Source organism: Emys orbicularis, chromosome 16 (genome assembly GCF_028017835.1).
Source record: "Emys orbicularis isolate rEmyOrb1 chromosome 16, rEmyOrb1.hap1, whole genome shotgun sequence".
Lineage (NCBI taxonomy): Eukaryota > Metazoa > Chordata > Testudines > Emydidae > Emys > Emys orbicularis.
Genome location: NC_088698.1, coordinates 20,098,022 through 20,113,812, shown reverse-complemented (window position 1 = coordinate 20,113,812; position 15,791 = coordinate 20,098,022). Strand labels below are relative to the sequence as shown.

The following is a 15,791-nucleotide window of genomic DNA, read 5'->3' as shown; positions in this document are numbered from 1 at the left end:
GGCTGATCTGCTTTCCTATCTGGAAATGTGACACGCAATGCGTGTGTAGGGTCAGTCCCCAAGTTTTAGGGTGTTGAATGAGAAACATCTCAATTTAAATGCTGTGCACCTTTTTCCTTCTATTTTTACCAGGTGACAAGATAGTAAAACTAAGCCAGCTGGCCTCCACAGCTGGAGCACAAGGCAAAACTATTCAGCCAAACATGCCTATAACACTGCAGTTTAAAGGGAAAACATTTACTTTATCTTATGGCCAACTCTGCCAGCTTACTGGAGGGCATCTTCGGCAACTTCAAGGTACTGTACTGTTCAGCTTCAAGCAGTTGCTTTTGCTAAACCTATTGGAGCAAAACATCTGGCTGTTTGTTGAAAATCTTGGATTATAATCTTTTTTGGAGAAGAGAACATGTTTGCACAGTGCCTGCCTGGCACAACAGAATCCCAATCCTTTATTACATAAAAAGTATTATATTAAAATTTATTTATAGCTTTTATAAATGGTTATTTTAATTGCAGTAATGGACAGATTTGTATTCTCTTTAACTTGCAAAATTCTACTGGCCCACTTACCTCGATGATGGATGGGTAAAATTAATATTTTATTTTTCACTATTGTAAATCATCAGGGCAGAAAGGAAAGGAGGCCTGTAACACTTGGGCTGGGATTGTGTCAAAATTGTCAGGTCTTTTTTTCCAAAGCTGCTTGAGCTCTTGTTGCAAAATGATAATTGGGAGGCATTGAGAGCCGTGGACTGAAAGGTGGGATTCCTAGGTTCTACTCCCACTTCTGGTACTCATTTGTTTTATCATGGATAACCTAAGCAGTTTATAAATGGGCAGAGGCAAGTGATCTTAACTGAGTACTTTCTTCAGTTTCGTAGGACATAGTTCAGTTCAGTTCAATTGAAATAGCATAGTTCCTTAAGCCCAACAATTCACTTTAAGGGGTGGTCTTGGGGTAGGTGAATAATAAATACTGAGAATCTTAAATTCAAATTAAATCCCACTATTTCTCTCTGTCTACCATTGTTATTGTAAATCTCCTCTCCAGGAGTACACAGTCTAAATAATCTGGTGTTTAACAAGAGAAATTGTTAGTACCTTCAATTACAATAGCATTTCAACACACATTAAAATTATTACAAGAACAATTTAAGTCCAATCCCTTGGCAATGCTTTTGCAAACATAATTTTACCAACGGTGCTGATGGCTTGGTAATTTTAGCATGTTGTAGAAGCAATGCTGAACTGGAAGGTTGCTGCTTGATACTGGGTGCTGCTTTGTCCACTTGCTTGAATGACATGAACAGGCAGTGCTGAGATGAGAGTGCTGAGAGCTGGTATCTCATTTCAGGGAGATTTATCTCTTTCTCTTTCTGTAGTTTCACTAAATACAAACCTCTTTCAGAGTGTTGGCAGGATCCAAATATCAGCTGTTGTCACATTTTTTTTATTGGTTCAGTACCTTCACGGGATGCTCTTGGGAGCACCTTCAGCTTGTGAACACCCAATCTACTAATGCACATGCTGCAGGATTGTAAGTTTTCAACTTTAAGGTCATTGCTTTTGTCTTTGTGCTTTCCTTAAAGTTAAATGAATGTATATAAAAGAAATCAGTTTCAATCAAAATATTTCAAGAATTCTTTGTGTGGGTTTAAAACTGAAGTTTTTTCTTTGAAAAGAAGAGAGGAGTGATAAGAGGCTCTTGCCTTAGGCTTTGTGGCCTTGCTAAGCTAGGAGCTACACATCACAACTCTTTGAGCTCCTAGTCAAAGAATAGTTTCACATCCTTTAGTAAGGGAGAGTGTTCTGCTCTTTAAGAAGACACTCCTGTTGGTTGTTAGAATCTACAGTAGCTTCACCCACAATTTACAATTATAGACTCCTACCAATCACACTGTTCAAGGTAAAAATCACAATAAGTAACATTTAGATGTATCTGTCTAACATAAATACAATAAAACAATATATAATAATTAAGCAAAAGAAAGTTATAAAGCTGCATTCCAGAACTTGTGCCATCAGACCTTGAAGTGATTAGTACAGATGTATGGCCAAAGAGGTGGTATTTTCCTTGAACCTTTTCATATTTGTCACTTACTGGGAGAAAGCAAAGATTTCTTAGGAGTTTTTCAGATAGTCTGGACATTTCATTTAATAAAATAAGCAGCCAAAAACATAAACTTGTGAGTTAACGCTTCACGTTCCATGGGTGACCTCTACTGGAATACTGTAAAGGATGGGAAAGCATGCCTTACAGTGATAGACTCAAAGAGCTCAATCTGTTTTGTTTAACAAAAAGAGGATTACTGGTGACTTGATTACAGTCTATAGGTACCTAAATTGGGAACAAAACTTTTATGAGCTCTTCAATCAAGTAGACAGGTATAACAAGAACCAGTGTCTTAGAAGCTGAGGCTTAACAAATTGAGCCTGGAAATAAGGTGCAAATTTTTAACAGTGAGGGTAATTAACTATTAGAATAATTTATCAAAGGTTATGGTGGATTCTCTATCACTGGCAATTTTTAGATCGAGATTAGAAATTTTTTAAAAAGATGTACTCTAGTTCAAACCGGAATTAATTCAGGAAAGTCCTTTGGAGGTCAGACTAGATGATCACAAATGTCCTTTCTGGCTTTGTAATCTCTGAAACTATATGTATGAAAGAAATTGTCTCCTAAAATTCAGTAAAGGCAAGTTTCTAAAATTATTGTAAATTTTATAGTTGTACTAATAACCATTTTTGCATTGATACTGAGGTTTATGCCCCACAGGGACACTAAGGGGAGTTGTAAGGCATAAATAACATTTGTAACGTGATTAGAAATCCTTAGATGAAACGCACTATGGAAATGCAAGTGTTAATAAGAGTAATGTGGAAAGGAGAGAGCGTTTGATACTTAAATCAGTGACAGACTTGTTAGAACTAATTTACTCTATATTGTTAAAGTTTTAGAGAGCTGATGAGTCCTGGAAATCATCATATACAATATGGGAATGAGGGCTTTCCTTTGGAATTTGAGTTCAGGTACTCCACGCTCCTAAAAAGACTTCAGGAAAAGATTTAAATCTATACCCCAGAGTGGGAAGTGAATTGGAAAACCTAACCTCAATGATATATCTTTGACTAAGTTAAAGAAAGGGAAAGCTTTCAGGGAGGGGAAGAGGGATAACAATGCATCTGCTGTCTTCTAGGGGTCTTTTTGGTGGGAATGGGGAACTGAAATTTATAACTTGTCTTTAAAAAACAACAACTTAAACCTAAAATTATTCTGGCCCAGAAGCAGGTATGCATATTACTGTGCAGAAGGGGAGTTTCTGGAAGGCCATTACTTCCAAGATGCTAGAAGTAGGTATATTGAGGCAGTAAAATGTGTGAGCTGTGGGGAAAGTTGGCTTTGGGGGTTTTTTGCTATTGGAAGAAATAGCTCACCTTTTTTAGGCCAGATGAAGAAATGGCAGGAATCCATTAAGGTGTCTGATACTTGTCTGGTATTTAGAGTGATTGCTCTCTTGTGGACAAATTTTCATTGCATTCACTCTTACATAATTATTCATCAGGACCATGGAGAGAGGGGAAACTTATGCACAGGAAATTTGTGAGGGCATAAAAAACATTTATAGGAAAAATGGGTAGGTATCATTTTACTGCTTTAATTGTATGGTTTCCTTTTTTTATTACATGAAGTGGCAAATACATTCCGTTCAAAATAGGTGTAGAATAGATTTGCCATTCCCAGAATTTACTCATTAAATTGTGCATTTACAGTTGCAGGAAGTGTTCTTCACATTGTTTCAGTGCCAGGCTTGCGGTATTTGCAATCTCAGTGGCCAGTTAGCTTGTTGCCCCTCTATCGTGCTGGGGCTGGGACTGTTCAAGATACTGGCTTCCCAAAGCATTTAAAGCATCAAGCAGATGTGCCAACGTCTACACTAGTAACACAGCATAGTAAGTAACTTTCACCAGATAGTATACGGTAATCTCTTGTTTCAGCAGAATACTATTTATTCAGTTTGGAATACGATTGAAGTATTAATATTAACAATGAGTCCTGACGCTTCTAGTCAGAAACAAAGAAAGAAATTTAGTTCATGACTGATAACATCTGACATCTTTGGGGAGTGTTGCATGGGTCTATGGACTTTTTGTCATCTAGTTGAGTACCTGTAAGTACCTACCATACACCTTGGATCTCATTTTCTGGTTCTGGAGACTGGAGACAAAGGAAAGGAAAATCCGTCTATATAAAACTGCCAGTAGCTACATATTCTGGATGTTGTTGAAGTGTAACAGTTGATATAAATTCAGATAAGGAGCTCTGTCAGAAGATGGCACCATGCCTTTCTGTTAGGTACATAATACATCTGTTCATACTACAATATATTTTTGTACAGTATAATTGATCATCAGTTGTTTGAGTCTGCAGTATAATGTACTTGAATACTGTGGAACTGTCTAGTTGATCAATCTAAATAGACACTGTTGACAAGCAAAATGTTTCATTAATCTGAAAAATATATTTATTTAAAAATAACCACAGCCATTGTAATTAAAGATGGGATGCATGTACATCATACTGTTCTTGAACTCTGCCTCACAGCTCCATTCGTAAGAGCTGGAAAATATTAAGAGTTGACAGATGTGCTTTCTGAAACAGGCAGAGAATGGGATCTTTGTTACTTTTAAATAGCAAACCCTTCATCAGAGCAGAACAGGTTCATGGTATATGAAGCATATATGTTTCTGTAATGGTGTGACTTATGCAGTCTGAGCCTTGCTGTAATTTTGGTGAGATGCCCAGCTGAGCAGCTGGAATTTTAACTGTTAGTACACATTTGGGAAAAATAATATATATTTTAAAATCTTTTAGGAGCAAGCATTAAAGTTTTTGAACTATTCAAAATGTCAGTTTGTTTCAAAAAGACTTTTTGTCTCCAAAAATTGACCAAAGGAGATTACAGTGAATGATGCATGCGAGTATTTAGTGTAGTTGGATATATTTTGACCGCATCTAATTAATATATTATCTATGAGAGACAGATCTTCTGTTGCTAATCAGACTTCTAATAGGCAAGGAAATATAACTCTGCCTTGTAATATGAGATAAATAGCATTTATTTTTTCAGTCTATTTAAAATTGAAATATAATTTTTCCTTCAGATTATGCCCAAGAGTATTATTTCTTTTTTTTTATTAAAGCCACCAGTTACTCCCTCTGTATTATTAGAGATCTGTTATGTTCTTTGTGAAATTTGTCAAGCCTTCTGGGATCTTTGAATGAAAGATGGTATATACATGTCAGTCTTTTTCTCTTTGGTGATATGTGTGGAGTTTTTAGAGAGCAGTAGATCCCTATATCAGAATATCATTTGTATCCATCAAATTAAATTGTATATCTATATCCGAATATTGGCTATGAAATAAATACCTTCTTTTTGTCTGTTTGTTTTCTGGAAAAAATGCAGTTACCAATTTGGCAGTGGATGATCCAGAAACTGAATCAAAATCGGTATCTACCCTAGAATGTCCAACACAGGTATAATACTAGATATGGTGGGGTGGGGAGGGAAGGGGTATGTGTGTGTGTGTGTGTGTGTACGTACATACATACGTACGTACGTACCAAGTAGAACAGTATGTTAACAAAGCATGCAGAATATACCTCCTAAATATTGTGTAAGATAGAGGAAAAGTTTCCAGCAGCAGGCATGACATGGGAAAGCTAATTTGTTGATTGCTTTAAAATGTCCTATCCCAATATCTACATTTTCATCATACTTGTACAATTCTTTACTGCATTTTGTTTGTTACCTAATCTTCCCACACTTTCATTATTGGAATTCACACTTAAGGTAAAGTTTCTCTTGCACAACTTATGTTTGTGTGTTCTTTTGTTTACATAAGCTATATCTTGTCAATGTATATTAATAATGGAATTTCATTATAAAAGACAGCGTTTGAGGAAAGGAACAAGCACCTAAAAGAGCGCCTGGACAGAATATTTTCTGGAAATGAGCGACGTTGTTCCAGAGTCCCATTGTATGGCAGAGACTTGTTAGGCATTTGCTCTTTGATTGGTGAAAAAAAGATTCCTCAGCAGAGTTCTACCAGGGACAACAAATGGAGGTGGGCTGGTTTTGTGAACTGTTGCCTTTCTTCAAGTGCCTCAGGAGGCCAAAATGATCCACTGCAAGCCCTGATCCTGACATCGGATCAGCGACAGGAATCCCTAAAGGATTATATTAATAGGTAATAGTAGTTTAATATAAAACTGACAAATCTATATTTTATCTGGTAGTAAAATCTGGGATTTTCTGAAGGCATTCCTCTCAGCTATCCTATTAATAGACTTATTTACATTTGTCTTACACAAACTTTACCACAAAGCTTTCCCTTCTGTAAAATATGTATATTACAACTGCAGAATCATGAAAACTATTCTTTTTGCTAAAGAAAGTAAATCTGTTACATCAAGTTTCCTGCACTATTTTTTGTTTCCCTCATGTTTAATTGTTCTCCCATGCTGTGTCTGCATTTTGTATCCTGGCAGGTAAGAAGGTACTATGGTTGTAAATTGCATGGTAATCCCAGGTTATCTACAAATATTAAACATTTTACGTTGTTTCTTTTTTAAATCCACAAAAAAAACCATACAGACATTTCTGACTCTTTTTAAAAAGTTAAATCTAGGGTGCATACTGAACAACAAATATAGATGAGTAAAAGATAAACTAAAGAGGAAATAAAAAGGGGAGAGGAATAGTGTGTATCTGGTTAGTTAGGATTTCTCTTACCCCACGTTCATCTGTAGAGGTAGGTACACCAAGGAGTCCTTGGTTCTCCATGGCATGACATAAAGCTTTTATCCATCCATTCACTTTCAAGTGCCTTTTTCCACTCTCCAACCCATAATCTCATTCTCTCACTTTCTCAGTGCAGCAGGTAAAATCACTGATTCAACCTACACTTAAGAGGATGGGTTGCAGAATGATCAATTACTACTGTATATAAGACACCCTGGGAACAAGAATATAAAAAATTATGTCATAGTCAGAAAAGCACACATGAGGTTTAATAGTTATTAAATATGAGGATGATGATTGGATGAGGTATTATGCTGGCAGACACTTAATATTATAATACTGGTTTTGAATATTTAGCTCAGTGTTCCATAAAGACTGCGGATTTTTTAGCAGCTCAGGCTATATTAAAGTTTTGCTTCATTTTACAGCACTCTCTGTGTACTGCCGGCAGCAGTTGCTGCTCCCGCATATTTGCGTGTCGGAAATCCTCCCCTTTCATATAGGCATGGAATGAAAATTTTCAAGCAGAATCTTAAAGAGCAGGCAGCTCCCTATTTACATCAGCTACAACAGATTACAACTTCACGCTTACTACAGTTCCCTGATCGCCGACTGGTGCAGTTTGATTCAGGTAAAGGAGAATGGGTGGCAATATTATACAGACCTCCTTTCTCTGACACTTGACTGCTGCATGCAAACCTTTATATTATTCTCTTTCAAAAACAGGCAAATTGGAAGCTCTTGCTGTCTTGCTTCAGAAGTTGAAATCTAAAGGACACCGTGTGCTGATTCTAACACAGATGATTCTAATGTTAGATATACTGGAGCTGTTCTTAAATGTCCGTTTTCTCACCTACATAAGAATTGATGAAAATGTCAACTATGAGCAATATCTGGTGAGAGAGGCCTCTTAACATCTGTTTATTACTAATTCATATAACTGGAGGAAGAAAGCCCAAGTGGAGATTTATACGACAGCACTCTTTTTTTTTTTTTTTAAATTAAGTCTTCCTATTTGGCAGTGCCATAGGCCTATTATGTATTTGGCTAGAACAACTAAGTGGTAGTAGCACAGAAAACACATTTTGTAAAAACAGATCAATTAAATTGCTAGGTCTCAAGGAAGAGAGGAAGTTGCCAAGACCGCATATCCTGAGTTGTCCTGCTTCATGATGATTTTTTGTAGAGAGCCTTAAATCATTTTATCCCAGATGAACAGTAGCTCTTATGTTTTAATAATATTCGTGACTTAATGCTTGTGATTATACTGTCTGTAAATGCACGGTGAGTGTTTTTAAGTTTGTTGGCTTTTCCTCAGCCTTACTCCAGGGGCTTTTTTGCCTGTATAGTGCCCTGGCATTGCCTGAGGATAAATTAAAAATATGCTCATATCCCTCCCCAGTAGGACTCTGCATTTCCTTTGGGGCCTACAATTTGAGCAAACATTAACCTCCATAACATAGTTAGTTCTTCTTTCTCATTTTTCATCTCATATATATCACTGTGCTTTAAGCCAGATACAGTGTAAAACATCAAGAAAAATATTTTGCCTTAAAGCAGCACAGCAATCTGCACAGGACCGGGGGGGTGGGTGGGGGGTGGGGGAATTTAATTTAGCAAGTAAAAAGAGAAATCAAGAAGAAAGTATGCATAATGTAACAACAAAAGAAGATATTTGTGATGTGTTCTATGGAGGATAAATGGAATGACTGCATAGAGCTGTAGTATTTAGATTGGTCAACTAAAGCCTGATTCTAAAACATTTCAGAATAGTATGTAAATTTATAAATTGACACAAATAAATAATCCTAAATTAAAACATTCACAGTCTTTTTGTTAACACCTTTGACCTAGATCACAGAAATAAATAATAAAGTTAGCACTTTAAGATCTTCTTGTTCTTAAGATGTAGTAAAATGTAGTTCAAAGATTTCATGTACAACAATTTGGAGTTGTAACTATAACTTTTTCCCATTTAGGAGCTGATAAAAAGATTCAACAGAGATAAGCGAATCTTCTGTGCCATTCTTTCCTCCCACAGTCCTTCCATGGGTGGCAGTCACATAGAGGCAAACACTGTTGTGTTCTGTGACACTGATTTAGATCCACTGATGCATGCAAAAGCTCAGGAATGGTGTGATACAATTGGGAGAAACAAAGACATCCACATATACAGGTGACACTAGTATTTAGAAGCCAGTGTAGCTGCTGTAAAACTGAAATGGGGAAAAATACTTAGACTGGCAGAAGTGCTCCTAGCAATGGCTTTGGGGTGGGGTTTTCAAAAGTGCTCAATGTTGGCCGAACTCTGCTTCCATTAAAATCAGTTCCACTATAAAACATTTGCATTCTGATGTTGGGATAGTCTCCATCTGAAGACTTTTTCCCCCCCTTAAGACTACTTAAAACCTTGTTCTTTTCCATCATTATATCTCTGTCTTCCTCTTCCATTTTTTTGTTCTGATATTCTAAATCATCTATATTTCTCAGTATTCTGTTCTGACTGTTACGGTTAATATGCCTGACAATCTCTTGATAGTGATGGACAATAAATGTCCTTGCTGATTGAAGTCTATTGGTAGCTTTTGAAACCATTGACCAACAGGTGTTGGTGATCATGAGCTCTAGTCTCATAGATTCATAGACTTACCACAAGAGGGGATCATCATGATAATCTAGTCTGACCTTCTGCACATTACAGAACCTCACCCACCCACTCCTGTAATAGGCCCGTGACCTCTGGCTGAGTTCGTGAAGTTCTCAAATCTTGATTTAAAGACTTCAAGTTACAGAAGCTGTTCCAAAACTTCACTCCTCTGATGGTTCGAAACCTTCATCTAATTTCAAGCCTAAACTTGCGGATAGCCAGTTTATATCCATTTGTTCTTGTGCCAACGTTGGCCTTTATCTTAAATAACTCATTTCTTTCTTTCTTGTGTTTATCCCTCTGATGTATTTATAGAGAGCAGTCATCTCCCCTGACACTACTAGTGATGGAGGGCTTCTCTTAGGTGACTCTGCTAATTCCTGAACAGAGGGTTAAGCATATGGACACTTGCTTAGCTTCTATGAAGTGCCACATACAGTAGTTGTAGTCTGACAGTTGCCCTTCTAAATGTTTGAAGCTATTGAGGGAGATCAACAGGAGGTATAGATTGTGGACTTTTCATACTGGGGATATGCATTGCAAGCATCTTTATGCTTTTAAGTTATTTTTACATAAAGTTGCTTTTTTTATTCCAAACTTTGTCCTGTATTTTGAAAATAACTGTGTTTTGAAAGTGATATTTGAACTTGTAAAAGAACTTCGAAGTTTTGCTTGAAAAAATCAGGGTCTCTAATGAAAATGCATAACAGGCCCTGAACTAAATTTGTGCTGCTAGACACTGCTATAATATAAAGAAAGTTAGCTGTAAAATGCTTAATTTCAGAAGAACATGCTTTTAATGTTGCTGTATTTACTGGGTGTTTTGTTCCACAGGCTTGTAAGTGGTAATTCCGTAGAAGAGATGCTGTTGAAAAATGGCACTAAATGTTTGATTAAAGAAGTAGCTGCTCAGGGAAATAACTATCCTCTGACATTTTTAACACAGGTACTTCAAAATGTTTAAGCATGTGAGTAGTACTATTGAAGATGCATAAAAATTAAAGTTAAGTGCATATTTGAGAGACTTACTGGATTGGTGTCAGAGTGCTCAACACCTTGCAGCATTGCTGTCTTAAAGAGCAGCCTTTTGCCTGGGGCTAGTAATTTCTTTCATAAGCACGTAACATTAAACTATTATTGTAACAGTACATTTTGTGCCCGCATAGGAAATTTTCATAATGATTTTACAAGGCTAGTTTAAAAGCTACATCGATTATTCTGTAGCACTTACTAACTATGAAATGAATGTAGAAACATTTCTTTACATTTAAAGTTAAATTTCATCCAGAAGAATTTTTCAGATTTGTGTGGGATGATTTTTTAAAAATTAATTTCCTGGTAGTACACTGTTAGGTTAAATGAAAAATAAGTTGTTTCAGCAATGACTCCCATTTAAAGGGGCTCACCTATTTCGACTGTGGACAAGATGGGCTGTAGAAAGAAATAGGGTAACTTGTATGTCCTCTGCATTCCATAAGACAAGATCTGTCATATGATACCATTGTCAAGACAGGTCAAGTTGAGAACTTAATGACCTTAAGATCATCTTGTATTATGTGTTAAGAATTTTCATAGGTAATAGGTAATGCAATTATAATTCTCCCTTCACGGACAGACTGTTTACTGAAAGAACCAAGAATGTGGATTTAAGATAAAATCAGCCATTTCAAATTTTCTAATTATAATTGGGAATCCAAAACACCTTTTTGACTTTCAGCAAACTGCTCAGGAGTTATTTGAAGTCCATTCTTCGTTAGAGGACCTTGATTTCAGAGTCAAAGCTGGGGAGTTTGTGGTTCTTTCTGAGAAACCTTCCCTGGCAGAAACCATCTCGCCCAAAGTTGCACGACTTTTTGCAGAGGTAAGAAAAAGGAACAGAAATACTAATGGCCTGACTTCATTTCCACTGAAGTGTTTTTGTTTTTAGACAGGTTACTTGTACCCCAATATTTTAACTTTTGTATATATTGTATCAAGAATGAAAAAAGTTTAATTTAGACATAGTCGCTCAGGGATCAGTATGATGTCTTGGCATCATTCACGTGCATACAGATTCTGCCCAGATTTGTTGAAAAACTTGTTTAGATTCTTCTTTGGGGTGAACTGTGGCAGAGTTTTGGGGTGAAGCAAAGGTTTTATTGTTTTGGCATCAAAACCATATAAATTCAGTGGGTTTTGCAGGGCTGTAACCTGAAATCATATGAAAGTCAGTGATTTGGGCTGAAGTTTTTGCCTGAAACTCAAAACAAAACTTGGGATATAAATTCCACATGGATCACACCTAGAAAAGATTTTGGTCAACAAAACAAAATCATCATTTAAATACTATAATGATACATGCCTGAGTGTTACACACACAGAGCTATTTGTAATCCTTGTGAGATTAAATTTAAAGAATGAACTAAATGATTACAGCGAGCACTCCAGAGAATAAAGCTTTGTAACTGTTCATTCTGTAGCATGCCATAGATTTGTATTACTAAAATCTGATCCCAATTCTTAGTTGAAGTAAAAGCTCTAACCATCATAGACATTTTTTTTCTTTGATGGATGAGGGCAAATCATGTGTTCTCATTTTGTTTAATTTTAGCACTTCTGCTAAAAAATTGTGTGGTGATTTTTGAAATCTGAGGTAATAAAGAAAATAAAGAGAGGTCAATGATGAGAAAACTACCATGATTGTTTGTGCACATCACCAGTTCTTTATTTCCACAGTTGTGCTATTGCCCTATTCCTAGCTTTGTTCATTGACTCAAATGAAAAATGGCTTTATATTCAGCTAAGATTCTCATAAGTGTGTTTACTTTTCTAAAATTGAGAGTAAAGTCCAATTCCAATGTAACTTTTTATTACAATCACACACTGTATTTTTTCTGATAATGTTTTTAATATTTTCAAAAGGCTCTTAGCGTTGAACAGAGAAAAGAGGACCTTGGAAAATATGCACAAGAGGCAAGAATTGAGTCAAGAACTGAAGTAACTTCAGAGTTACGCTGTCCAAGAAGTATTAAGGCTCCGTCACAGTTAAAGGAATTGGATGACATTATGGATCTGGTAGAATTATGTCTCTTATTTTTATGTCTAACCTTTGGAAACATTTGAAAATAACTTCCTGTGTGGTAATGAAACAGAATTTTATTGAAGTATCCCAACATCACCTCACTGGCATCAAACTGTCTTCTGTACAAACAGCAATTAATTGCAAAGCCTTGGGTGATTGGCATAACTAGCTCAGACTATCTATTGGGTCATCAACATAAACTTTTCAGTCAGCAAGTTTTCTCTTGAGAGAGTGAGTGCTCTGGGGTAAAAGTAAATGGTTTTACATAACCAGAAAGCAACCCCAGCACTTTCCCAGATGTACGTGCAACCCTCTATCCTCTTCCTAATGATCAAGTTAGCTATTTTTAGAGTTTCCTCTATTTCCTTAGTCTGATTGGACCTTCGTTTCCCATCCCTGTCTCCTTGTTGCTCTACAGACAGCTCTGTTTAGTCTCTGCACAGGGGAATATGCTGCTTACTGGAAAGCAATTAAGGCTTCTTTACAGTGTACAGGTGGTATTATCTTCCTTTTTCAGATGGCAAAATGGAGACCAAGACATTCTGGCCTATCCCCGGCCATACTGTGAGTCAGTAACAGAGCTAGGATTAGAACTTGGGAATTTTTGGCCCTCAGGCCTATGTTCTGACCATCAGACCATGCTACTTTTTTGTGCGTCAGAAATAAAGAATGCTCTTTTTCCTAAATAACTGGTAAAATAGGTTTGTATTTTAATTATAAACCTAAATAAGTAGCAGTATTTGAAAATGTGTTTTCCTAAACAGCTGACGCCAATTGAAAAGTATGCTTTGAATTACTTGGAATTATTTCATGACTACAATGATCAGGGAAAGCAGAAAGTCAATGAGGTAAGGAAATACATTTCACTGCTGGCAATATACTATTAGAAAAATGGTAACCAGTATCGCTGAAGCTTTCGTGACAGCCCTTTGTGCAGCTGCGGCGCAATACAGACGATGATGCACATTGTCAAGGAATGCCTGCTGACTAGGTTCAGCAATGGCCTAGAAGAACTGCATCATGCCACTGAAGCTGCCATTGGCTAGACGACAATGCACACACTAAATAAATAAATTTAGAAAAATACTATTGGAACTCTTGTCACTGAAGCTTTGTTTAAAATGGTTATGCTTAACATTACATTAAAAAAAAAAAAAGAATAAGGACGAAAAAGACTTAGTGAGCATTTATCCCTTGCTAAAATAAGTTTTGTGTATATGGATGGATTGGTAGGTTTGTTTCTGTGTCCTGGCATTTCCTGTCTTACTCCATGAGAATGCAGGTTGATCTTAGTAAACTCTTTGTACCACTATGTTGTCATGTCAATAAATGCATCCATTCCTTAATTATCATATCCACATATGTGGCAATCCACTTCTAAATATCATTTAATTTTTTGTGAAAAGCTAGGCAGTTACTTTCTGAGATTGCAATGCTGTAAGGCTTAATTTAATTTTACTGGATTTCCCTGTTAAAAGGAGTCGAAAACTGCGAACAGAGAGTGGGAACTCAATCATATCAAGAAGCTGAAGGAAAAGGAAGATGAAATGCAGTGGGAAGAGGAGGAAGAGCTCCTAACCTACACTAGGCAAGATGCCTATAACATGGTAATTTCAAAGTAACCTTAGTTCTCGCCTTTCGTGAAATTATGTTTTTGTGATGATTAGTGTGCATTTAAGGGTGAGTTGGTGGTACCTATTACACTGGCTCCCACCTTGTACCCTTTAACTCTAGTTTGTAGTCTTGTCCACAGAAACAACAAGGAGTCTGGTGGCACCTTAAAGACTAACAGATTTATTTGGGCATAAGCGTTCGTGGGTAAAAACCTCACTTCTTCAGATGCATCCATCTGAAGTGAGGTTTTTACCCACGAAAGCTTATGCCCAAATAAATCTGTTAGTCTTTAAGGTGCCACCAGACTCCTTGTTGTTTTTGTAGATACAGACTAACATGGCTACCCCCTGATACTTGTCCACAGAAGTGACCCTAATCTTTCCTAATTTTGTAGAATTGATGGTTTCTGTTTGGGGAAAAAACCAGCAAGTCCATAGGCTGATTTGTCTTGAGATCTGGCATTGTTGGCAATTCTAAGCAAAAAGTGGGAGGTCAAGATTGATTAGGGATGAGGCTTGAGAGGAGGGCAGAGGAGAAGGAGGAGGAAATGAAAGCACTGATGCGGCTGGGAGTGATAGTGTGCTGCACCTTGAAGCTGATCTGCTTCATTAATGCACTTATATTTAATTTTGGAGTAATTGTAAATATACCTATTCATTGTTAGCTGCTTGTTTGTATATGTTGGGATCTCTTCACTGGTATCATTGGTATCATTAAGAGTTGTATCTTTCCTGTACAGGAATATGTCTATGAAGACCCAGATGGGCAAATAGAAAGAATGCCAGTAAGTCAGTAATTTTTTTTTTTGAAGAGGAAATAAACCTATCTGCAGTTAGTTAACTATTCATGACGACATATAATCTGTGGTTTTTTTCAGATTTGGACTCCCCTTACTCTGCCTCCAGATCACAATAACGTCTACATTGATTCTGTTACATGTCTGATGTATGATTCCACACCAATTTCAGAGTCTAAGCTGCCCCCTTTGTATGCCAGGAAGGAGAGTAAGCAATTCAGAATGGATCCATCTGGTAGCCTTTCCTTATTTATTTCTTTGTAAATAAAATGGAAAATTTCACAAACTCAAGAGGCCAAATTTTAAAAAACATTTATATGTTCATACCTAAAGATTAGGGTGTTTTGTATACCATTTCTCTAAGCAAATTAGATTTTTTTTTTTAATTGATGTGAATGATTTTGAGTGCTGACTTAGAGACAGGGTGGAGTGCCTTTTGAAAATTGGGTGCCAGAAGTCTTAACCTTTATTTTCTGAACTAGAAATAGAAATTAATGAATGAAATTAACAGGGACTGAGCAGTGAAACCTGTGTCATTCTCCCTCTTGCCCCCACCCCCAATTAGGCTTATTTCCTGTCTTGAGAATCACATTCAGTACATTATTTAAGCTACAGTAAAAACGAAAATGAAAAACTATAGTAGCTGTGGTTTAGTAGTAATTAAAGGAAGTCAAAGCTATTATGATTGAAGAGTTAAGTTAGAAATCACTGGTCTTATTAAATTTATTCATAGCTGACAATAAATTGAAGGTAGACACCTTTTTACATGCAAAACACAGTATTGTGAACACTTCTCTAGTAGAGCCGGATGACTGGTATAGTCATTTTTTGCTTTAACAAAGTTCCATCCATCCTTTCACTGAAACG

The 15,791-nt window shown here is 36.6% G+C and overlaps 1 protein-coding gene and 1 non-coding gene across 2 annotated transcripts in view; both read left to right on the top strand.

The window, feature by feature from the left end:
- The window catches only part of LOC135890569 (E1A-binding protein p400-like), a 41,526-nt gene that overhangs the window by 19,560 nt on the left and 6,175 nt on the right, over positions 1–15,791 (top strand). The window contains exons 17-30 of the mRNA XM_065417979.1: positions 133–297; positions 3,778–3,951; positions 5,469–5,539; positions 5,954–6,252; positions 7,235–7,437; positions 7,533–7,702; positions 8,786–8,982; positions 10,288–10,399; positions 11,171–11,314; positions 12,355–12,507; positions 13,279–13,362; positions 13,993–14,121; positions 14,868–14,912; positions 15,006–15,159. Coding sequence (XP_065274051.1) covers positions 133–297; positions 3,778–3,951; positions 5,469–5,539; positions 5,954–6,252; positions 7,235–7,437; positions 7,533–7,702; positions 8,786–8,982; positions 10,288–10,399; positions 11,171–11,314; positions 12,355–12,507; positions 13,279–13,362; positions 13,993–14,121; positions 14,868–14,912; positions 15,006–15,159 — 2,100 coding nt within the window. The remainder of the gene's footprint in view (positions 1–132; positions 298–3,777; positions 3,952–5,468; positions 5,540–5,953; positions 6,253–7,234; positions 7,438–7,532; positions 7,703–8,785; positions 8,983–10,287; positions 10,400–11,170; positions 11,315–12,354; positions 12,508–13,278; positions 13,363–13,992; positions 14,122–14,867; positions 14,913–15,005; positions 15,160–15,791) is intronic.
- LOC135890653 (small nucleolar RNA SNORA49) lies at positions 8,116–8,253 on the top strand. The gene has a single exon (XR_010562220.1). It is a non-coding gene; the product is annotated as a small nucleolar RNA SNORA49 (small nucleolar RNA).